The sequence below is a fragment of the Corapipo altera genome, unplaced genomic scaffold, assembly GCF_003945725.1.
Source record: "Corapipo altera isolate COAL_440 unplaced genomic scaffold, ASM394572v1 23b, whole genome shotgun sequence".
Classification (NCBI taxonomy): Eukaryota; Metazoa; Chordata; class Aves; order Passeriformes; family Pipridae; genus Corapipo; species Corapipo altera.
Window position 1 is genome coordinate 642,841 of NW_020884885.1, and position 25,793 is coordinate 668,633.

Sequence of the window (25,793 nt, forward strand, 5' to 3'; positions counted from 1 at the left end):
GCAAGACAGAAATATTGAAAGAAAGACACTCCTACAGGCCAAGTTCTTCATATTAAAATGTCCTGATTCAATAAAGCAAAAAAGAGTACAACCTAGCAATCAGGTTTTCATTGTTACATCTCTCCATCATTGATCAATATATTACTTTCTATGTTCTTTGAAAATGTAATGTAACGTTAAAGAATTTTCCAACATTTAAATGGTAAATTAACATCTTTTAGGCATTTGATAAAATAAAAAGATAGGAATTAGTTATTTGCTACGTATTATTGCAAACATTGATCTTAGTATACACTTCAGTGACTCATGAACCCCATAACACATAATAGAATAAACCTAACCAGTCCATTCACACAATTCTGCTGTCATTATATAAAAGTTATGTTATAATCCCCCTTTCACTAACTTTCCATTTAATCTGATTTCACAATGGTGTAAATTACACCCATATCAGAGTCAGTGTACAGTTTTTATTTACTAGCTATAAAGTTGTTTTCCAGTAATGTGCACTACTACCTAAAAGTGGTAACTAAATTATACCCATAACTTCAATGTCTTCACTGAGCATACAGTAGCCAATCCCATTAAAAATATGCTGTGACTAGGCTTTGTCTTAAGTCTACCTAAATGATTCAAATTCTTCATCAACAGCCTCTATCAGAGGAGACAGTGTGGTGGACACCATAGATGCACCTGGTGATTTGCACAGGCAGTGCAATGACGTAAGCAAAAGATATTTTTCTCTGTGATTTGTACATGCAATATGGATCTCTTTCATATGCAAGTGACATTGTGTAAAAAATGAGCTTGTACATTCACATATAGAACACTGCTGCTCCTCTTCACCACTAAAATTGCCTAACAGGACCAAAACCAGCCAGACTTACTCAACTGGAGAGCCAGCAATGCTAGATCTACAGCATAGTACCCAATGCAGTAGAATGTCAAAGAAAAAAAGGTCTGATCAGACTGCTGTTGCTTTCTGACATCACCAGCTACCTCCTACCTACACCAAAGCTGGTGTAGAAATAGCATCTGTGTCAAGGTGCCATAAACAGACGTTTTGGGGTCACTCTGCTGTGTCTTAGTGACAAATGAGAATCAAAGTCCTTTAGGTAAAGTGCCTTTATATGTTAAGGAGACCACTCACAAACTGTAGCTAGTGTGTCCCTAAATAAACTTTGAGGAGCCACCCTTAGAGGAGGAAAGTTAAATACCATTTTGAAACTACTGCATGTACTGTTCATATTACATTCCTGCTACGGTGGAGAAAAGTGTTGCAGCTAACATAGCTAAAGGGGATTCGTGATTACACAAAAACTACTTTTCTGGTCTCACTGTAGTATCAGACTACAGCTACTCCCTGCACTGATTAATTTGGAACCTGAAGGGTCAAGACCTATTCACCTTGCCTATGTGAGTAACCAGAGTAACCCCTTTCGGGGGGTGTAGATAAATGAACTAAGTAGAACTTGGTCTTCAAGCAGAATATAAAAGCACGTTCAAACAGTTCAGTATCAGAGGCAGCGTAGCTTCCTAACAAGCAGAAAAGTTTCCTCTTCCACTGTCAGGTGTATAGATGGGCATGATGGACATTGCTTTTCCAGACCCTACAGCATGTTTCTGTCAAGAGGAACCACACTGACTTAAAATACATTGGGATAGTCAGCAAACTACATATAAAGTATGCGTGTATGAAGTACATATAAACTACAGATAAAGTAATACATCCAGTCTCAGTTGCTGATACTGTACAAGTAGTTACAATGTCTCAAAAAACATTATGTTGAATGCGGGGGGGAGGGAGTAGGGGTGGTGGAGAATAAAAGTAGTGCTTTTCAAGAATGAGTGGTTGGCCTGCAAATTTGTCATGGAAAAAAAAAAAAAAGAATTGAAGAGATTCGGAAGTATCATAACAGATTAGAAAAGGGGTTTCTGGCCAAAACTTTGCTTCTAAAAACTCAAGAGCCTTGAAGTTTTGATTATTGTTAACTAAATACACATATACATGAATTAGTGGCAGTAGTAGTGATGCTAGTAAGAATAAAATATCGTGTATTAGACAGCATTAGTCTCTGAACCTTCCTAACACCAAAAGAATACGCATATATCACAGGGCCACTGAGATAAAGTAACACTCAGCCCTAGAGGGCACAGATTTCGTCTTTATGTAAATCAGTGCCTGTCACTGCATGCATGATTCACTGCTCAGAGTGTACTCTTCTGTGACGAATGAGTCCCGCTTAATTTGGCAGTGATTATGCGGGTTGCTGGCCCTCTAAACCCCTTTGAACTTGTAATTGCTGCTGGTTTAAATAATGAACATTAAGGGGAGGTGGATTCATAAAACTGTGGATAATTACAAATTTTTTTTCCTTTGTTTTTTTTTTTTTAATGGAAATAAAAGGCTTCTGAAACCACTGATAACTGTATCATACCAAGCTGTTACCGAAATAAAACTACACTCTTGTTCAGTCTTGAGGAAGAAAAGGGAATGGAAAGGAGAAGAGGAAAAAAGAGAGGGAGAGGGAGAGTAGAATGGCTTGGATGCCAGTAGAAAAGGAGGAGCAATGGCATTCATGAATATTCATAGCTAGTCACATCTGTAGCAGGCTTGCTTTCCACCTTTTTTTCTTTCCAGTTCAACATGGACAAGAAATATTAACAAAAGAAGATGATTGTGCAGTTCTATCAGGCTCCAGGTTTAATCTTTACAGAGCATATGGGTGAACTTTTTTTTCTAATTTTCAAAGACTCACAGTTTTTAAAAATTGTGTATATCTTTAACCAAAGGAAGTGTTCCCTCTCCCTCCCCCCGCCCATGCTGCTTTTTAAAAATTATGTTCCTGTAATTACGAATGTGAGGGAGTCAGTTGCTAAGGAAGCATGATGTGTAACATGCAGCAAATTTGTTCCTCCTCCCCTTTATGAGCACTTTACTAAATCCTCCAATATTCTTTGATCCAGTAAAATTTTGATTCGCGTGTGTAATGTATTGAAACAACGATGACAACAAAAATTGTTACTGTGGAGGGGACAGAAACCAAAGTCGGCCAAGTCAGGCAGCTACTACCCAGAAACAACAAAGAATGAATGATAAATTTAGCAGCCTCATGTACAATTTTCAAACAACACAGCAGAGATTTATAGCTTTGCTGCTCCCATGGTAAACGAAGCAGCACACAGAAAGCGTGTCTGTTTTTGATTTTGCTATGTTTTCCCCCTTTTTTGTTCTTTGCCTATTTGCAGCTGTATTTTTTTTTAACTCTACATTTTCTTTATCCTGGTGTGAGATGAATATCAAAGGCCTAGTGCTGTTGGTAAGCCTCCAGCGTACAACGGCAGCTCAATGGGATGTTATTAGAACCTGCGTCACAACATGGCAGACTGTGATTAATAGCAACTGTATCAACGGTAGCAACTTCTCAACAACGCCCTCCAGCAGCTCTGAAGGGGTCGTGTGAAGAAGAAGGGAGGGGAAAAAAAGGGGAAAAATGTCTGAAAGGGCTAGATACTGAAGGTTTAGCTTTGCACGTGATTAGGTTATATCAAAACTATGTGGCTGCTTTCAACCAGGACACAGTGGGGGTATTTATTTTAAAAGCACTCTACCAAATATATGAGCTGATCAGTGTTTTATTTTGCCAGAACCAATCATGTGAAGAACAGGATCAGATCAATGGAGAACAGGCTACTGAGAAGATCTGGAATTGTGTTAGAAGTATAATCAGGGTTCCCTCCAAATGAAGAAGAAAAGATTTTCCCAACACTTCATGAAAATTTCTAAGAAAACTGCAGGGCTGCTAAATTTTTCCCATTGCTACATGAAAGAAAGAAGGTTTAATTTAAAAACAAGTGTAAACAATATCCTTGTTCTCCTTTGTTTCCTTTTTTTTTTTTTTTTCTTTTTTCTATACAGTTTAGAAACTTAGGTCCACACATTAAGAAATGTAAAGATTATTCAAGTGTCCCATTTCATGTCAGAAAATGCTCTAACAAATGTCCCCAATAATACAAATAATCCAAAATTAAACTATTCTAACTGTAGCTATGAATATATGACTTAGTCCATAGCAGGCCCTAAAAAGAAAATGTAGATGCATCAATGGTTCTTAAGTATTAAAATTCTGAATATAAACTTCCAGCTCTGAAAGTCTTTAAACTTCTGCCCACCAGAAGCCTGAAGGACATACTCGGATTTCTGAGATCTTCCTATACTTGCATAATTTCTTGGCCCCATCACCACCCACTGCTGACTCTTATCTGGCTCAGTGGACCATTGGTCTGGCCAATAAAACAGATTTCATTTAGTGAAAACCAAGACAAAAACACTTGTTGAAATACTTTTAAAATATATAATGTAACCCACTCCTTTCTCATAAAACTTTGCTGCTGCAGCTAAGTGGTTTTCATTTCTGTTAACAGCATTTAAAAAATGTTAATCATTCTGCCATCTTCTGTCTCTCAGATAGAAGAGGTGGAATGTTCACCTACAGATGTAAATTATTTTAGTGATCTCAGTCACAAATTAGACTGTTGGTATAGTATATACACTGAAAAAAGCATGCAAAACTATTTTAAATATCTATATTAGCATTTAAGCAGATTTAATCCATACCTCAGTGAGTGAAACAGAAGAAGAGTAAGACCCAGAAAACTCGAGGTAGGGTTGGTTAGGAGAAAAATTATCAGCAGGTGGAAAAAAAACCCCAAGGAAATAAATTAATAGCTCCAAAATTAGATAAAAAGGTTAGGAGTGAAGAAGAAGGCTGAGAAACACTGGTATATTATATTGTCCTCCCTCGGTAGTCAGAATGACATAGTCCAACTGCTGTTGGACTGCTCTACTCTTGGCCACTTGTCTATCTAATGCTCCTCTCATCCTTAATTGACACACAGTTCTACTGAGAGAGCAAGGGTTATCCACTGTATTGAAGTCCAGAGGCAAATGACCATACACACAATGGTGAAAATCAACACCTTCTGAGCAATAAATAAAAAAAATAAAGCTTAACTACATTAAAAAATACAAGCGACTTTTTATTTCTTTCTCAAAAAACACACACAACTTACTGGACAAAGCAGTGAAATACAATGTATTTGTGTCAAAGACAGTAACACTCCCTTCAACCTGTTTACCTTTGAAGACCATAATTAAGGAGGACAAACTTGGTTTATAGTCAACACAAGTTGCAAAAGAACTGCAATCATCATTTTTCTCAAACAATAATTTTCCTCATCTAAGAATCTTACTTGATTAAAATCATGGGATAATTAGAAGTTGAGTGAAGAGATTACTTTCTGTTGCAAAAAGACAACCAACCTTTACAAGTTCTACAAATGAATAATTTGGGCTCAGTTCTCAGCTGTGTCCAAGCATGAGGAAAACAAACTCTTCTGCTGTTCCGATCTCAAGGCTGGGAGCGGTTTAGTACCTAACACTGTTCAGTGTTAGCTCCCAGGTTTGTTGGAGCACCCTTGTTAAACCCTTTCCACATAGGAATCACCTCAGCACTTTCGTGACTGCCCAGGTACCCTCACCCAAAAATGAGGGCAGAAGGTGGTAAGATGACAACCCACTTTTAACAACACACAGTCCTCTAACTACCACTGTTGCTCTGCTAAGAAATACATGATGGTGGCCTTGTTATGCTATCCTCAGTGTTCCTTATTATGGTGCTATATTCATGCAGAGGAAGCCTCTGACTTCTTAGCCCCTTAAGATGCAGATTCAGATGACTATTTTTCCTTCCCAGCAAAAAGGACTAATTGAAGAGGACATAGGAAAAATTGGCGAAGTGGAACAGATCATCTACAGAAGAATTATCACAATTATCAAGTAACAGAGACACCTTTTATAAAAGTGGGGAGAGTGAGTGGAGGAAGAAACAAGTTTTTTTCTTAACCTTTTACTGAGATGTAGCCAAATACACCAAGATCTGTTAACAGTGTGGCAGAGCAAGTAGCAGAGCCATCAACAAAAGCTCATCACTACAGATGAAAAATAGTATCGATCACACAGCCTTCTAGCAGAACTGCAACAGACCAGCGTCATCTGAGTTCCCTGGGTAGGTAGAGGGACACAAAGCTCTGGCAATGAGTCTCAGAAAGGTTGATGCCTTCAATAATGTCTTTTCCATCAACCTCATATCAGCATTTCCAACCACAGAAGTTTTCATGGCACTGAAGGTTTTTAAGGTGGATGAATAAAGACTGATGAGAGAGTAGGAAAGGAGATGTGGAAACCCTCAATTCCCTAAATTCTCATTCCTTGCACCTTTTGTTTTGCTGAGCAATGATAAATAAACAGTTCTAATGTTATTAAAACAATTTTACTTCCTCAGGGTCAAATTCTGATAACAAGTCATGACCTGCAGAAATGTATTTGAGGACAGTTGAAACCAGTCTGGAATATTAGCGATCTCTACGTTTGAGCTTAACCAAAATTATTACTTCTGCTAGGAACATGGGAAAAACTGGCACAAAGAAAAAGCTGTGACATGAAGCATTCATTTGGATCAAGTACAACTTACTCCTATCTTCTGTATCCTTGAGTGTGATTTTCAGAAACAATCAAAACAAAAGTGACAAAACCCGAAAACCACAACGAGCAAAAAGCAGCTTTTAAGTGCTGTGGGAACAGAGACATTTGTTTAAGTAACCACTGTTTAAAAAATGCATACATAGTAACACCAAAATAAACAGCTTGCAATCTTGTTTATTTTAAGATACACAATAGTAATGTAAAGTGCGGCATGCGCTGAATTCAGGGTGTAGTAACACTATTTAGAGTTCTGAAGAGCAGTAGGAAAACTAAGCTCTATGCCAGAAGACTCCTTGCTTGGAGAGCAAAGGTCAGTGCTCACTGCTTTTGCAGCTAGGAGCATTCAAACATGCAGCCAAGGAAAGCTCCTGCTCTCATTTCTCAAGCAGGTAATTTTTGAACTGCATACAGAAATCCTACAAAAGGAATTTTGTGCCAATGGCATAATTAAAATGGGTACATAAGCCCATTCCTGGGAAGTATAATTAAGAGGGAGAAAAAATTTCTTTGTCCTGTTGCTTCACTTTAAAAACCTTCCAAACGTGCCTGACTCACTAGCCCTGTGTTGAGCCAGACAGAAAAAAATACCCAAAAGGAGAACACTAACCAAACTAAGCAGTGGTATACTGAGGAGTGACTGACTTACTGAACAGATTTATGTCCCTGTGTGTTTGAATTGTATTTGATTCTCTGCTGACAAAAAATGCCATTGACTTCAATCCATAATAGAAGTTTGTGCTATTTTTCTTCATAAAGCCAGCCTAGCTATAGGCAAGAAAACTGGACTCTTTTTTCTGGCCATGCCATCGTCTGTTTATTATTGTAATTGCATAGATTTACTATTGTAATTGCAACATTACTGTTATCGTATAATCCTTGTGACTGCCAATAAATGAGCCAGAAAGAATTCGACTTGGATGTCAGATCCCAGGCTAAATTTCTAATTCTGGCAATGAGAGAGGAAAAACAAAAAAAAGAAAGGAAATTTTCCTGATTTTCCTGACGTGCAAATGGAGCTGGAGCTCATTTTATCTGGAAGTCATTCAGACAAATGTGGAACCCTACAGTTACATTATTATAAAGTCATGTTCAAGAGCAAAATTTAATTTTAGATTCAAAATACAATCTCTTTCTTCTTGATACTTTTGAGGAAAGCTGTGTGTGAAATTCAGCACTTTGAGCTAGCATGCACTCAGTCAATATTTTCTTGTGGTCATTCTGCCTCTCTGAGGGCCCAAGCTTCGTTTTGAATCCTGAAATAAAATTGCTATAAATGTCTGTAAGTAAAAAACAGGTGAAAAAGCCATGTTTTTCACCTGATTTAGCATTTAAACTTTTTTAGATTAAATTTGCATTGGATCTATGACCTTAAAAATCAACATGGATTTTGAACGCTCAAACAACTTCTGGTGTTTTGTGTTGATATTTCATCAAGATGTTGGAGCAGATGTCAGAAATACTGTGGAACACTAAGCTAGGTAAGGGTTGATTTCAGACCTATATTTTACCCAGATATTGGTGAAACTTCATATGCTGTAAATGGAGAGCAGTGTGTGTATCATGACAGTCTCTGCCTCTGAATATCTGATAGGCAGATATTTTTAACATAAGGTCCTCAATACAAACTCTCTTCCTTTTCCAGTTTGACAGAGCCCAAGCCTGGCTGACCTTCAGCATCCAATCCCAATGCCTGAAGGGACAGTAATTAAATATTTTTCTTAAGCTTAACTCTTCAATTTGTGTCTCAAGCCCATTTCCAGTTTGAATTTGTGAGTTAATTTTGTAATAATTTTACCACTGACAGATAAATGAAATGTCATTATGAACGTTGAAACAAATACAACAAAAATTTAAACCCGAAGGAAGCCAAATTCGGGTAGGTTTCCTTCTGAAAACAGCTCTAATTTCAAGATACTTTTCAGTTTTAATCATTAATAAGAAAACATGGAAATAGGAGAAAAGCTTCAGGCAACACTACTTTAGTGTAAGCCCAGGAATGCAAGATGTTTCTCAGCAGTATACCTTCAAATGTTTTTTGAGTCTAGTTTTAAAAGTGCTAAGCAAAGGTACTTCCACAAATTGTTCTACAGTCTCAATGACTGGGGCTTGGCTGTTGAATTCCATTATTCCTGCAAGATGTTTTGTTCTTCTTCAGTAATTTCCCCTCTTATCTCTTTGTAGCCTGTGCTTATTCACCACTTCAGTATATGCATTGTCTGTCTAGGGCTAGATCTTGTATTTTTGGGATGGATGGAGAGAGCACTGGAAATAACAATGCAGCTCTTATTTCTCTCATCTGCTTTCAGCCTCTGTTACCCTTTTTTGGGAATAAGGGCCCTGATAGTCCACGCTCTCCAAACATCCTTCTGTATCTTTCTCAGACTCTCACCAGCCTGGCCTCAGGCTAGTTTCATAATCATCAAGAAAAAAAAAAAACACCAAACAGTCCTGATGTTCAGCATGAGATCATAACACGGTGATCTCACTCTGAACATTACCTTTCACTACAGCAGCTCTATTGACTTCTTTGCTTAGAACAGTTTGAATTTCCCACCAGCTCCATTGTGTGATATTTGGTCTCTTTTAGGTGAGATACTTTTTTACAGAGTGAACCTACAGGGCACTGAGTAGAAAGCTCATGAGTCCTCAGGCCTTGTTTGAAAGAGTTTTCAGTCTCAGCAAGAAGTTTGCTGCAGTGCTTGTTTGGGAGGCAGTAGAGCATATTAGAGCGCTACTGAGTTGGAGAGTATTGTATCTTTTCAGCTGCGGCTTTGAACAGGATTCAGACCCCAGGAGCTAAGCTCTTGATATTTTCACAGTTCTACAGTTATGTTTATTTGTACCTATTCTGGCAAAACACCAGAGTCTTGCTCATTTGTAGACATTTTATTCTCCTGCTGCACATATAGGTTTGCACTGGTTCATAGTGGGATTTAACTCCTTTGCGAACATTATTGCTTTCTAAATGGACAGTTTTTGGGGAAGAAAAGGGAGAGAAAGTGGCAAGAGCCTCTTTCCTCTGAAAGTTGTTTGCATCCAAGAGCATCATGGGATAGAAGTTCATAAGAGTCAGGACAGCTAAAATTAATTATAGCAGTAAATTGTCTGCAAATGCTTAGGTTAGATATGCACTAAATATTGGGATTTTTTTGGTCTGAGAAGTGTTTGCTTGAGAGTTCATGGCCACCGTACAACACATGCACAAAAAGTAGGCTATTTAAAATCAAGATGTAAGTGGGCACATTATGTGGAAAAATGTGGACTTCTTAGGATTGCCATAAAATTCTGCAGCTCAACCCACCATTCACAGAGAAGTTCATACCAACTCAGGAAGCATCTCTCTTTCCTAAGAGATACTAGTTCATGCAGTAAAGTGTCCATATGTAACTGGTAGAAATCAAATGGAAAACAGACAAAACCAAGTAAGACAACTCTTGGATTACTCCACCAAGAGAGTAAAGGAGGGCAGAAGGGAGAATTTAAATTAAATATTGATTAAATAAATTAAATTACTTTCCCTTTTTCTGTTGTTGGCAACAATTAACCTGTTTTTTGCATGTATTTCCACTTAATTTCCTACTTTATATCTGAAAGAGAACATCAGAATATCCCTTTGCAGTTGAAACTAAGGCACTCTTAAACATTTAGATTTTGAAGTGATACCTCAAATTAACCAATTTTCCTTGCAATTTACATATGCCACCATTCCTATGCACCACTCCTTTACTGACTCCTGCAAATACACACATCACTTTTCTGACCACATAACACTCCTTATTCCTGTTGTTATCACACGTATCACAAACTTTCTCACTATTCACACTCTCTATCCCCGAATAATCCTCTTGTGGACTATCAAAACAGCTGTCAGCTATCTGCATAGGCTCCTCAGTAGGGAGGGACCTTCCCAATGTGAATCAGGGACTTTGCAATTGTCTTTCTGTCCCTTACTCTTCACTATAGGTCATCCTCCTGCTTCCTGTTTCTTCACTCAAGCACAAGTGGGATGAACAACTGGGAAGCACCTGGCTGAATCAAAAAAGGCAGCAGAAGGATCAGGACTGGCTGAAAAGCTGCCAAAGTCCAATTTCCCATGAGGAAACTCCCCGGACTGTTGAAGAGGGGAATATCCACTAGTGACTTCCTGAAGCACAAAGATGCATTTGTTAATACTGTTACACTCCCTTTATTCTCACTATTGCCCCTGGGCCAGTGGTTGATGCTCAAGGTTCTTTATCTTGCTACTTTCTGGGAAAGATATTTGATACATGATACATGAAGCAATCACCACTTCAGGTCGCCAGCAAGGAAAGGACCTGACAAACCAAACTAACCCAAGTACAAGCCACTTGAGCTAAAGTAGCATGCAGAAATCATATGCTATTATCTTCATTGTAGACCAACAAGAACACTCTTATTTTTATATTAAATTCTCCCTCATAAAGAGAAAATTTTCCTGAACTTTCAAAGTCTACAGAAGCTCAGGTATTTGTACAAACATTGCATGACTGTCATGCTCATTCAGCAGCTGGATAAAACCACAACAGAAGAGTAATTCTCTGTAATTCAGCTCATGCAAATTATAAGACATAGGTCTCATGCAGTGCTTTTCATCTGTAAATATCAAAAGTACTCCAAAAAGCAGCCACAAGCATTATGCCATACTGTTTAAACAAGAAAACCAAGGCACAGTGTCTTGTCACGGTCACAGCTAGAAACTGGTCACAGGTAGAGCTGAAAATTCCCCATATCTGCCAGAGCTCCCTTGTGCTAAAGCATCCTGGGCACGGTAGTGAAGGTTCGGTCACAAGAGGATGTGACAAACAGCTGAGCACTCAAAAAATTTGTCTTTCTATCATAAAATAGGGGATCACTGAGAGAGTTGTTAAGCACAATTTGTGGATAAAGTGGCTATAGCATTTAACACTTGTTAAGCTGTAAAAATTGTGTTTGTCTATCTGTCTGTCCCTCCTATGATTTCACTACATCTTTTCTGGTTTTTTGAAGGGATCAGAGTTCCACTGGAATTAATGGAAGGAGGACTGAGAGACAACAAGCTTCAAAGTAGTCTAGACTAGACCATGATTTTATAAAAATCTACTCCTTTCATATAGATAGTATACATTAAGAAAGTGAACAGGAGTTTTCCTATTGCTATGTGATTTAATTAGATAGTATTTCCACAGTATATCCACTTCAGAATATCAAGCTGCCACTTTGAAATGACCGAATAGGAGTTTAATCCTGATGACAGCCAAATTTCTATAGCATTAAACAAATTGATAAATGCAGATTTTTTTCAAACACTAAAATATTTGCTGCTGTTTACTGGGCTACTCAGATTTATTGTCCTGAGATTGCAAGCGTATCTCCTAAGATGTTAAGCATTTTATGGACATAAGCAGTTGACTGCTACAAATAAAATACATGTTTTGAACTGCCATCATAAAAAGGTGAAACCAAGATTTTAAAAAATCTTTATAGCATTATACAGTAAGTTGACAACCTATCATCCAGTATTAGACAAAACAACGGAAATAGGTTTTGGCAGATTTGGGGCTAGCAGTTAAAAATAAAAAATAACAAATGTAAACACATGAAAACTGAATTGCCATTATGCTTAAAGACAATAATAAATCTTTAAAGATGCCAATGATTGCTTTAGATACTACAAATGACTGCTGCCAATCAACTCTAAAAGATGTAATGCATGGTATTCTAAGTATCATAACTCAAGGCAAACTCCACAACACCACAAGTAATATTCTCCACCATAAACTACTCTATTCATTAGGCAGCAATAAGAATTGATATCTCTGTTTCTTTGCAGTTGTGGAACTGTTGGCAGAAACACTCTCCTTTTTTTTTCTGAATAACTCTAATTTTACCAAAAACTTCCTTGAAACCAATTATCCTGCTCGTGGATCTTGAAAGGAAAGTCTTAAACATATCCTTAGGCAAAACTGAGAGGCAGTATCACTTTGCACCAACAACAGCAATTGTTTTTTCCCTAAAATTGTATTTTATATCTACATATATGTGCATACCACAGAGAGAGGGAGAAACTATGAGTTTTCTGATGACAACATGTTTAGGTAGTGGAACTTAAAGACACTTCAAAGAATGCTCCCCTCTTTTTGACTGTGATCTTGATCTTCAAAGGCTGCAGTTCACAACATTTGTTAGTGCAATGTTTTTATGGTGTTTAAGCACTATTTATATTTGCATCTTTCACTTACTTTCTATACTGATTCTGCAAAGAAATAGGGGCTGACCCTATCTTTTGCTAGGCCACATTTAGCTTACTCAGTCGAGGCTTTTTAATCAAGCCTCAGCTAAAATCATGCACATGTTTTTCATTACACTCTCTTCTCAGGAATTCCCTGTTTGAAAATGGCAGGTAAAATGTTAAATTGAGGAGTAACATCCAGCCACATTATCTGATGGTTTGGCAGCAGCTGACCTGTCACATGAATGAAATTCACCTTGCTGCAGTCCTGACACATTGTGTGGCCTGTTGATAAGGAGGAGGCAAAAACAGACAGGGTAGTATAAAGACAAAAAACAAGGAGAGAAAAAGATAAAACATAACTAGCTAATATCAGACAGGGTAGTGTGAAAAACTATGATAGTAGGCCTAGAAGAGGACCCATTTGGTAGACTCAAGGGCTTAAATTGTCCTAGTGGCACCATGAAAAGATTTTGCTGCAGCCTCTCAACCTGCCAGGGATGTGGGGAGAGAAAGGAGATGAAGGGGATAGGAGAGCCAGAGAAGTGTACTGTGATTCATTTACTTGTCCCTTGCAGGATTCACAATTTGGGGATTCTTGCGGTGGGGGGGGGGAGGAAGAGGGTATCTGTGTATGTGTGTGAATTTCACCCTATATATAACTCGGAATCTTATTAGATAACAACTCTGTGACACTGCAAATCCAGTATTTCTCAGCATACTATTTTTGAAGCTGAAACACACCATATTTTGATCTCCAAAGAAGTACATTAAAGATCCCCCCTTCCAAATAAAAAGAGAAGTAAAAAAAAAACCCCAACTGAATACACGTGTAATAATTTCCAGGCGGGCTTCCTGTGTTTGTAACCGATTATTTAAATTTTGGACTGTCTCTTTAATTTGAGGAGCAGGGAGAGAGGCGACAGATGGCAGACAGAATTGACTTATGTCCTCTATTCTTCTAAAGAAGAAGGGGGAGTGCAGAAAGTTTGATCGAGGCAAAAGCTACAGTACGTAGGCCTGGCTATAACTATCTAATAGGTCTTTTGACGGATCGGTTCAGAATATTTAGCGTTTTTTTCTCCCCCAGACAGTCTTTGTAACAAACCCACAGTCCTGGAGGTTGCCATGGGTGACGAGAGCGCTGACATCCAGTCCCAACTACAAATAAGCACATGACAAACGGGCCCAGAGCCCTTGGACAGCCCTGAACCTTGGTGACCCCTAAAAAACCCAGCCTCTCCACTCTCATGCCCCCCAAAAAAGCATTACTGAGTATATTTTTTAAAACTGAAAGCTTGCACTTAATTGGAAACACTGCCATGTAACCAAAATGCTTAGGACAGCATGTACAAGTAAAAATAAATCATGCAGCATTGTTATTTAATGCACTGTGACATCATTTCCTGAAATTAAACAGAGATGACACAGATTCAGACAGTCCCTACTAAGGTTCAGTTCAAACAATTCACAGATGTTTTCCTCCAGCCAGCAGAAAACAATGTGGGGCTTAAAGCACTCCTTTCCCTCTCCCACTTCACATCTCCCACTCCCTCTCCTCAGCCTTTTTGCTGGTATGAGGAGGTATGGCAGTTTTATAATACATGCTCCCACAAAAATATTCTTTTTTTAATTTAATTACTCAGGCTGTTGTACTAAATAGATAGATCATTGTGTCACAAAAGCATCAATTTTTCAGAAGAAATAACAGATGTCTATGTAACAATGATTAGATTAACCACTCCCAGACAAAGCTAGCTTTTGAGGCCCACACACCCCATGACCCCGGGTTCCCTCTTCTGTAGGGGGTGGATGTAGAAATGTCAGATCTAATCTCAGATTCCATTTTTAAAACAAACAAAGCCCCACCCCCACCCCATTTCAGCTCTTTTAAGATTGTGGTGTTTAAAAGGTATGTGAATGTTCAGCCTCTTACTAAATCTTCAGGACAGATTTCATGGCAGAGGACTATGAGTGCTCAGAGGATGAAATCTTTCAGCCTGGGATCAGAAGTGCCATTTAGAGAAAGATTTCCAGTTTTACTCTGCCCTCACTGGTGACACCGTAGTGCAGGCAGGCAGGACAGGAGGAGGATACTGGTGACATTAGGCAGGGCTGTGCTACCACCAGCAGTAACAACAAATGCTAACGGCCGCCACCAGCTCTTCTGGTGAGTGACCAGCAACTGTTGGGTACAAAGAGGCACAGCTCTACCACCTTGAGGACCACAGGATCACAGGTCATTGGAGTTAAACATTCAGGTACTGATTTTTCTTTAGCACTAGGGTGAAACCATTTAACCTTTCCTCACAAAGTTTACCCAGCTGAAAAATGTGCGCAATATTATTTTGTAGGACATGCTTCCAACAGGGTGGTGTTTGTGCAGAGAGGTCTGTTCTACAGGAGCAGGCAACTAGCTGAAAACTCAGCACATAGCCAGCCCTGCCTAAAAGCAGACCTAGAATAAAACCGTAACTTAGGCTCCTCCAGCTCTCTGACTGTGTGGTGCACTGAGGTGGAAATGGCAGTCATGCGAATACACATGTAGGTGGTTTTGCAGGAGAATCAGAGGACATCATCCATCTCCTCTCTGTACCCTCAGAGGGTATAACGTGTCACAATGCAGTCCAACACATGCAGTAAAATTCACCAGAATGACTTCATATTCCTGTATTTTAATGGAGTATCCCATCCCATTTTAATGGGACAGAGGTCTGTTGTATTTTTGGGCTTGGTTGTGTTTTTTTAAAGTACAGCAAAAACAGCAATGTGAAGAATCCTTCTCCCAGATCACATCTCTGAGAAAAGCTGTTCTTCTACAGTTTGATATGAAAGTAAGCTGTTCAGTATGGAGTGCAATAGCCAGCTATGTTCCTAACCTTCCTTTAGGGTATTATTCCTAAAATCACAATATAGGAGGAGATATTTATGGAGGGTGGGATGGATTCAACTTCTTTGAACATTTGCTCCAAGACTGGGTTTGGCTGATGACATTCATCTCTAGAATCAAGTCTAATGAATAAATAAAATAGGTGTCCTGTATAAAAGGCTTGATAAACCATTCATCAAGATATGATAGATTCACATTATATTCTCAGATACACCCACATAAATACAGAAAAAAGTAAATCTGTTTCACTAAGACTATTCATATTATCCAGTCTGGACACCTGAATATGACAAGTTAAGAAAATTAATTCAGGTAAGTACAAAAGCTGTGGGTGGTTCATTTTAACACTTTCCAGGAGAGCTTACTCTAGCCTGACAATGAGGCAGATGAAATCAAAATCTATTCTACAATATACTGTGTAAAGAGCAAGATTTTCAGCCATAGGATTGTGGAAATCAGGCTAAAATGACACTGTTCAGTGTTAGGAGACAAAATTTCAGCTAGCAAAAAAAGAAAAAAAAAACAGCTCGACTACACTGACTTCAGTGGAGACATCCCAAATACTATCAGCTAGGAATCTGGTACTGCTATAAAAAAGCTTTAGTTTGCAGGCTACCATTGTTAAATCTGGTACTTTTAGTTAAGATACATATCTTCTTGCAGACTGTAACAAAAGAAACAACCAAAATAGAATTTTAACAAAGGGCATCACTCCAGGTAAGTGTCAAAGAATAAACCAGTTCTCTAAAAGAATGTGAAAAAATGTAGTCCTTGGCACACTGTGATGTAGAAATGGATGAACTACCAGAGGTACAAGTCCATAGAGTGGTATAATTACTTCCTTTATATCTTTCCTCTCTTCTGATTATGTACGTATATTTTAAAGGTCCTCCATCCTTCAAAAGGGCATAGGAGGAGGGGGACTGGCTTTGTATAGTTCCTGGTAAGAAATCCTAATCTCAACACTGGCATAAGCTGGAGGTGTCTATACATTTGAGCACTTCCTGTTTTCACTTTGTGATCAAATATGTTCTTTGCAGGGAAAATAGGGGAGCACTTGAGGGAGGAAAGCAGAGATGTCTGAGAGGCTAATTGAGTGTACTAAGGAATCCTGGGTGTAGAGGAAAAGGGGTCTTCCAAAGCTATGAATAAACTCATGGCTTGGGTCAGATTTCTTGTTGTTTCTTTTCTTTAACCACCTTTGAACTCAAGTAAAAACAGCCTTAAATGTCAGGTTTGCCTTTCTGATGTTGTAATTTTATGTACTATTGAAAAGCTTATACTACCAGACTAGGATTTCCTCTACTTTCTTAAACACTGGATATTATCCAGAAATAGCATACACATTTCCAGCCAATTCATCCTTAGATCTTTCATCTTCTGGTACTGTTGTAATTCCAAATGTAAGACAGAGCTCAGTAAGTGAACAAGAACATGACAGAAGCTCCTGCTCCTTGCATTTGATTTCCAACAATAAAAATGTGCATGTGTATCCTATTTCAAATATAATTTAAATTAGTGCAAAATAGAAGCTGTGATAGGGCTTAGAAATTGTTTTGAAAGATACAGCCTGTCAGACACATTCATTCTACATCAGAGTTCAAGTGCCTGTCTCTTCAAAAAAGCCACTTAGGCCATTCAGTTTTTAAAATTGACTGCCTTAAGAGTTTGCAAACCAATTGAATAAAGGAAAAAAATAGCATTTTATTTAAAATCATAAGTAAATACAATTAGTCAGAACTGAGTTACTCTTTTGGAATTTGACAGTCTAAAGGACTTTCAGGTTTAATCCATGACATAAGAGATGAACTGCCTGCCACTGCCTCTCCTTCCAGGGAAATCAGAGGTTAATGATTTTTGTCATATTGAGACTAACAGCTAACAATTGCTACAGTTGGCCTTTAGTATTTTATTTGTCCTTTTGAGGTATTCAGAATAGGTGACAATGGCTTGCAGTTGAGAACATATGTAGAGAGACCCCTGTGGCTTATGGAAAAGTTGCTCCATGCTGGTTGGGTGTTTGTAAAAAAAATACATCCAGAGCTCTTTTATGTTCCCCTCCTTAATGAATGCATGAATGTCAAAATGTACCAATGGCCCATTCAGGGGGCAAAGCCTAAGCAGCTCCTTCTTTAAGAACACATCCTGAGATGTAAAATACATTTGCTTAACAAATTAAAATAATGAGATAATTCAATTAGTTTCTTTAAAAAAAAAAGGAGGAAGAAAAAAGGGTACATCAGGGGATTATTGTAATACATGAACAGGTCATACAGCACAAAGGAGGAACAAACCAGTTTGAAATAAGGTTAGACTAGTAATGAAGGAATGTACATTGAATCATGGACCACCATTGTAAAGATATTTACTTGAAACAATAAAATTGTACATCACAGATTCTCCCTTCTGGCTCAGCCAGCATTGCATTTTGAATGGGCAAGCTAATTTGAGAAAAAGTGTGGGATCTTTAAAAGAAAGGAGCTCTCTTCCTTCCCCGTACGTGTTTATGGCAAGAATCTTTCTGAATTTACATTGCACTGGTCAGGGGTCTCCATTATCAGTTTGCAGGTCTGAGAATTACAGCACAGTAAATCTTTCAACACCTGCAAACTCATTAAAGCCTGGATGGTAAAAGGTTTGAGGCTTTTTCGTGTTCATTTAATCTGATTTCTGTGAGGCCATCCTCACCAGTGGTGGCAAATTTCCTTAATTCATGCAGGATGGAGAGGGTCAAGAGAAAGAATAGAAACAAGGAAAAGGGATTTCAAAAAGCCAGGACGACTTTCCTCAAGACAAGCAAGAGGCAGTTGACTGTTTAATAAGCAAGTGTCAAATGCTTTCAAGGAGCACATAAGAAAGAAAGGCAGGGAAAAAACCCAACAAGATACCACAAATTTCATAAGAGGAAATGGAGTTAGTACAGAGATGGCTATACAAACCAAACTTATTTGTGGCCCTGCTTTTCTCTGTCTGCCTGTAATACTCCTCTAAAAATACCCTACAGCTAAATGAAAAACCTTCCACTCACACTCACTCGACATCCAAATTAAAAACATTTTACAGGTTAGTAAATCTCCAGCTGAGGTGATGTAGCAAAGAACAGCTGTGAAGTAATTTTGATAATGATGAGAATAATAAGCACATGGCAAGGTTCAGGGCTTTGCTGTTGCAGCTTCAGTGCTCCTGAATAGATAAAAGTGATTAAATACTCCTGATTATCCTTGACCAATATGTAATGGATTTACAGCCCTTTCAATTAGTCAGTATTTGCTTAGGACTCATTATTTTGTCTTTGGTTAAGTAATCAGCCCAGAGACTCATGTTCTGTCTAATTCCTCTGAGCCAAGTGGGTACAGGGCACCTGACCTTTGAAATGGCCATAGCTGGGAGGCAGGAATAACCACTACTCCAGCGGAGACACTGGCTATTCCAGCTAATCCTGACCCCACAGGCCAGATCAATGCACCTTAGTTTGCTACTAATGTCCTTACATCAAAATGATGGTTTAGAAATGTGAATCTGTCACTCCCCCCTTTAGCTGCGCTGCTAGCAGAGCAGTTCAATAGTCCCTATCATAAATAGATCGGGTCCTGAAATCATTACTCAGTAACCAACATCAGCTACCGTGAAAATTTATAAAACTTTGGTAGAAAAAGAGGTAGTTAATTACAGTTAGCTTTTTAAGCCTTATCAAGTGAGAAACAATTGTAAAGTGAAAGGAAGAAGAAAATCAATTGATAATTTTACCAGTTTCCATTATTTCCCACATGAAATAAACTACAAACAGTAATACTAGATTTTCTATGGAACCGTGTTTTGATGCCTAAGTGAAGATATAATGATAACAGAACACCAACGCACAAAACTAGTAGCAAGAAGAGGATAAAGACAGACCACGGAAAGAATTGCTGTGTCACATACTTAATCTCTCTCCCCCAAATGTGATTATGGTTAGTTTTTAATATTAATGGACTTGAAGAGAAGCTAAAAAGGTGCTTATTCTCTCTGTTACACAACTGAAAAATTAGGGAATCTGGAAGCCTTCTATATTTCTCACAAAAAAGTAACAATGACAAGTTTACAAGCTGCTCCTTTGACTCCCTAACATCCACAGTGTATGTCAGCATGCACAGACCAGGGCTCCCTCTTTCACCACATACATATGAAGTTTGTGTAAATGGAGGCCAGCAATAAACAATCCAGAGGGCAGAACTTTATATGTGCTAAAGCAAGAACCCCCTTTTTGTTGTCTGTAGGAAGATTTTGAATAGTTCAAAGCCAAAATTGGTTACTTCATATATAGCTGGTGTTCCATGCTAAGGCGTTGTACTCTCTCTCTTTTTCTTTCTATAGGCATGTATATGTGTATATATACACACACATATAGATAGATTTCTTTGAGATTTGTCATGATTCCAAGACCCAAGAAAAAAAAATCTGGAAGAAAAAAAAGGCAACAAAAACTGAGCCCTAGTAATGGTCCAGAAATTATGGGGACAATTGATTTCTAGTAATGATTAATAAACCTCATTAGGCACATGAATAGAAATCTGTTTTGGTTTTGGGCACCACTTACTGTGAGATGCTGGAAAAGCCACGCTCTCATGATATTTGTTGCTACTTTGGGGAAAATGCCTCTTTTCTTCTGACGCTTTTTGTCCTTGTCTGGATCATCATCATCTCCTGTACCAGGTGAGGCTACACTGTTGTCTAAACCATCTCCTACAACAAAGAGAAAAACAGGAAGGAGGAGATGTTTAATGAACAAAATATAGAAGCCAAAAAGTATCATTAAGTACCAAGTCACTACCACAGTTTGTTTGGGTTTTTTTTTGCTAGATCAGGCACATGTATAAGAACATTATATAAGAACACTGATACAAATATGTAAAAATTAAAAACTGTGTCTCTTCAAATACTAATTTTGGTTTCATACATGCATATATCATTAATTCAATTATAACTGTGTGCTTGACATAGTGCAATAGTTCTTTGTCAATTATCGGATTCAATGTGGGAAAACCTGCCACAAGAAAACCCATTTACTGTAAATGCATCCCTACAACCATTCTGAATATATACGTATAAGTAATCAAGTTAAATGTTCTGTAGTCTATATATTCAAGGCTCTCTGCAGAGGTGGCAGTAACCATGTCACTGTTCAGTGCACATAACACACTGTCAGATGAACCACTCCCCGTAACCATCACCTCCCAGCACACATACATACGCACTCGCAAACACGTACACCTAGCATGACCCTGCATATAGCATTTGCATGACATGAAAACTTCTACGTCTCTGCATCAGTGATTATTATCATTAAAAAAAAAGATGCACATCAAGGTAGAGCTCTCACTTAATCAGAACTTTCCATCAACATCTTTCTCTTCTGTGCTTTTTCCTGGCATTAATTGTGCATTAGCAAAAATCATTTACTTTTAACAGTCATAGTTATTTTTTCTTGCCCTCCAGCAAAAATGCCTTGAAAGCCTGCCTGGAGGGCATCTAAATTATGTATCTGAAAAACTCTTCTGGCAAGGCATTGCAGGACCCCTACTTTCTTAAAATTCATACGAGCACGTCTTCCTGTTTTTGGGAAGGCATCAATCAAGTGCAGCAATATATGCCATATTCCTGCATTAATATTTGAACTAATAACTTTAAAAAAAGGAAAGAAACAAGATCCGACTTGTGGCATAATCAAATGCAAAATAAATGAAGAATACTGGGACAGCACTGAGACTTTATAGATTGCTGTGTTTTCCTTACACATCATTAGCCCGGAGCCACACGAAAGAGGAAAACAGAGAAGTGGAGAGTTTATGCTCCCTGCTGGTGTTTAAGAAGCTGAGGTCCTGGAAGGACATCTGGGAATTGTGCTGAGACGGTGGTTTTTGTAATTTAAGAATAGACATTCATTAGCAGTAAATGCCATAAATCCCATGCTAAGTAAAAACCTTGTCCAAGAAAGCCTAAAACAATAAACTCTGTGCTCAATGTAGCCTGAGCTAGACGGTCCATAGCTTCCTGAGGAATGCTATAGATTCACAAGCTAATTCCTGTAGCTTCGTCTAGATCTGTAGTGCTACTAAAAGAAATACATTGCTGCTACATACAGTCCATTTGCTTCAAAACTTGCATTTCAGCTCCATCTTCCCACGCCAGATCACCCTTCTTGTACTGCCTCCCCTCTGAAAAACCAACCCTTTTGGACCGGAGAGAACAGAAAAAGCCACAGCAAAGAGCTGGCAGATTAATTTTATTGACATTTCCATTTTCGCTGCAATGTGATACCCTCCATCACATGGAAGAGATGACCCTCACTATTTACAGACTGACAGGCCACTTCATTACAACCACGCTGCCCCAAGGCAGAGCAGCTCCTTTCCATCTGCCCAAACACCAGAGCAAGACCCTAAAGTCGCTGCTGTCTTTCTCATGCTCTGTTTCTTTTTTCTTTTTTTTTTGTTTTTTTTTTTTTTATTTTGTGTTTTGTTTTCTCTCTGTTAATGATAGAGAAAGGAGAGCCAAATCATAGTAAACTAATCAAAGAGGTTACAGAAGCTCTAAACTCTGTAACCAACTGTTCACTCTTTCGATAAATTGGTTATTTAGAAAGCACTCCTTTTGACTGCTCTCTTCCCCTCCATATAATCCACCCTACTCCTCTGTCTCTCACTGACACGCGTGCGCACGCACACATACACACACACGCGCGCGCGCACACACACACACACACTTTCCACTATGCCAAGGAACTGCTGCAAGGCAAATTCTCACAAACACTAATGGCTTCTGACTGCTCCTTGGCAACCCCAGCATTTTAACCTGGGTGGATATGCTCTCCAAAATACAGACACTGGAGCTATCTCATCAGCTGTTCATGTGACACAGATGGAGAGTGGCTATTAGGAGCCAGGCAATGGGCCTTGGGGATCTGAGGTGCTGTACTGTAGCCTCAGGCAATTTTGAAAAGCAGTACCCGGAGATGGGGGGAAAAAATCCCTACTGAAAGTGCAAGTTTGAAGTCAGTCAGTTTGTTTGTCTATCTGTCGTGCGGATAAAGATATCTTTGTCTCTTTATGTAAAACCAATGCGTGTATGCACAGGATGCGTGGAGCTGTAAAACTTCTGCTCTGCACCATCTTTTCAAACCACAGAAGCACAAGTTCATTCTGTATGGACAAATTCCTGTCTATCTGCATATACATTCTCTCCTGTATGTGAGCATCCTCAGTAGGAGTCGACTACATGCTAAATCAATGGACCTTTTGAAGAGGTTGTTATTATCAGCAGCTGAAATTGTAAGAGTTGGTGCCTCCTTAATTTGTTCCATAACCCCATGAAAGGAAATTCAAATGTTGTACCTCCAAATTATATGAGAAAAAAAATACGGCGAGATTTGTTGCTCCTGGTGAATTACTAGCCCAATCCTGTGTAACCTGTCATATCTTTAATAGGACTACAACTGCTCACATTAGTGGATACAGTTTCCAATAGGAAGAAATCATAGAAATAGCCCATAAACTGTCTTTTCCAAGATGGAATGATATACTTCTTGCATATGGAGGGTCTGATCTTATAAATATATCCAAATAAATATCAGTTACATTAAATGAAGAAAAATAAATTACCAGAACTGAAATAAGATTAACAGACAGGAAGGTAACTTTATGGTAGACTGGATTAACTATATTTTAACTACTCTATGAAGGAATCAAAATTTAAATCATTTAAATCATCATTACAAGTGAGTCTGCTTATGTGATCTGTTCATATGCTGGATTGGAAGAGTAGAGTCAAATCCTAAATTGTATGGAAAGTGCAATTGTCCAAGCATAGTTATCCCAGTTTTCTGGAGGAGAAACTAAGCCTCGATTTTGGCCCACTGTCTCTCTATTTCACCAGCACCAAAAAAAACCAATAAAAAATGAAGGATGGCTTTGTCCTCTTTCCACACTGTTCACTCATTTATTCTCTTGCAAAGAGTAGAAGTGATTGCAAAATCCTATCACTGTTCTAGGAAAGAGGAGAATTTTTAAAATGGCACTCTCTTTGTGGAGGTGTCAATGAACTATGCAGAATTCAAACCAGTAGAGAATTAGGCATTTTACCCAGCTTGTTTAAGATAACAGTAATGCTATGAAATAGTCTCAATAACCCTTATAAAAGATGAAGAGAGTTTACAAGAAACTTTGTAAAGTGACCCACATGGGATTCCTTGAAGACCACCTCTTCTAGGGGAAGGTTTTGTAGAGGAGGCTGAAGAGGTAAGTCTTTACACAGTGTGAAGTTGGGCTTCCACACTAGCTCTGTGTTCTGGCACTCTTAGCATATGTTGAGTTGCCTTCCACAAGATAAATTGTTTTGCACTGAAAGCAAAGGAGACTACCACTTTTAAAAAATATCAAATAAATAGTTACAGCAGGGTTTCCATTGCACCGTAATTCCAACTTAACTTGCTGCAAACTCATTTCCTTGAACAGACAAGCTTGCTGACCCCAATGTTCATGCACTAAGGACCCTTCAAGAAACAGAGTCCAGTTCTACAGAAAGCCTGTCCAACCTTATTGTATCAATGAATTCTTCTCTGTCAGTTCTCCACACTATCACTATTATCTCAACCCTTCTCAAGTCTTTTCTTGTGTTCCTCACAGAGTAAAGACCCAGCAACAGATGAAGCAGGTGCTGTTTAGAAGCTGCTCATCTTGTGTTTTCACGACTAGTGAACAGGACAAATAACAAACTCCCAATCTATGCAAAATGATAACTGAAAAGGACAACCTAGTCAGGCCAAAACACAGAAGGCTGGTAACAGTAGAACTATAGAAATAGTTCCTGTTACCATTATAACAAGTAGAGCAGTTGAAAAAGTGATTTCTGGAAAAGTACATTTCAGCACCCAGTGTTTGAGTTTCTTCACCATCAGAGGTCCCTTTCCTAAAAATATTGGAAGCAATATGAAAAGCAAGCTAAAGGATTCTGAAAACGAAAGCTGCAGTGTACTATGCTGATCTTAAGTAAGCTCCTCTACAATCTTGCAGTCTAATATTTTGATGGAGTGGAATATGTAGATATAAATGCAAAACAAAGAAGAGACTGCATGTAGCCTATATTCACAATTTGCCGTTATTTATTTGTTTGTACTTATAACGCGTCCTTCTGGACACATAAGTATTTTAAACCATTATTAATAAGGACATTCAACTTAGTAATATAATCCATATCACCACCAGAGAAAAATCTTTAAAATCTGGTAAATTACCACTGCCAAAAAGCTGGAAAGAGAACTGTCTGAAGAAGTTTTTGAAGATAAGATAGTCTGTGTTGTGGGGAGAACTAATAGAGAGGGAAGGTCAGCTCCAGAATAAAAGACTCTTCAGGAGAAGTCCTAATCTCCATTCCATCCAGTTAAAATCATCAGGCTTTTAGCCTTACAGCTCCAGTAGATCACAGTCCTTTGAATAAAGTGCTGGCTATGGATTGGGGTTTTTTTTCTCCTCCTCTTAATGATCCCTGTTCAAGGAAGTTGACTTAAGTCTCCTCACACCACAGAAGCCGTACTTGTCTCCTGCAGCTTACTTCCTAGGGAAACTGAGTAAAGATGGATTATAGGTGGCAAACCTGGGACTTTGAAAATCATGAGCAATTCAAGTGGGCATCCCAGCTTACAGATGTGCCATCATCATCAGTGCTCTGCCAGTATGCGTGCTGGTTTTGCTAAATTACTGCTGGAGGAAAGGAGACATAGAAGCTGTTCAAACCTGGCAGGCATGCTCAGCCACCACTTTCTGGAGTGGAGTATCCTCAAGTGAGCTGCTGTAATCAGACCACTGTGTCCCTCCCATTTTGTGTCTCTGAGACACCAGGCACATATCTCATGGTGTTCTGTTCTATGTCTCAGTGAGCATCTTGGAGAGAAAGACAGGTTGGACACTGGTGCACTAGAGGGAATAGGAAGACTTCAGATATGCAGCACTACCATCTCTCTTACTACAGAAAATGTTATTCTTTTACCCTTCTAGAAGCAGTAAGGAGACAAAGAGCTGGGCTTCTCTCTTGCTATTCTTTGGAAGATATTTATGATCTTCTACTGTCCCGAATAAAACCCAGTAATTCCACTGTAA

General features: G+C 38.6%; 1 protein-coding gene across 4 annotated transcripts in view; it reads right to left on the minus strand.

Moving 5' to 3' along the window:
* MEIS2 (Meis homeobox 2) overlaps positions 1–25,793 on the minus strand; it is a 171,663-nt gene that overhangs the window by 99,522 nt on the left and 46,348 nt on the right. For all 4 annotated transcript variants that reach the window (XM_027642222.1, XM_027642220.1, XM_027642223.1 and 1 more), the window contains one exon: positions 20,240–20,385. In XM_027642222.1, the coding sequence (XP_027498023.1) occupies positions 20,240–20,385 (146 nt within the window). The remainder of the gene's footprint in view (positions 1–20,239; positions 20,386–25,793) is intronic.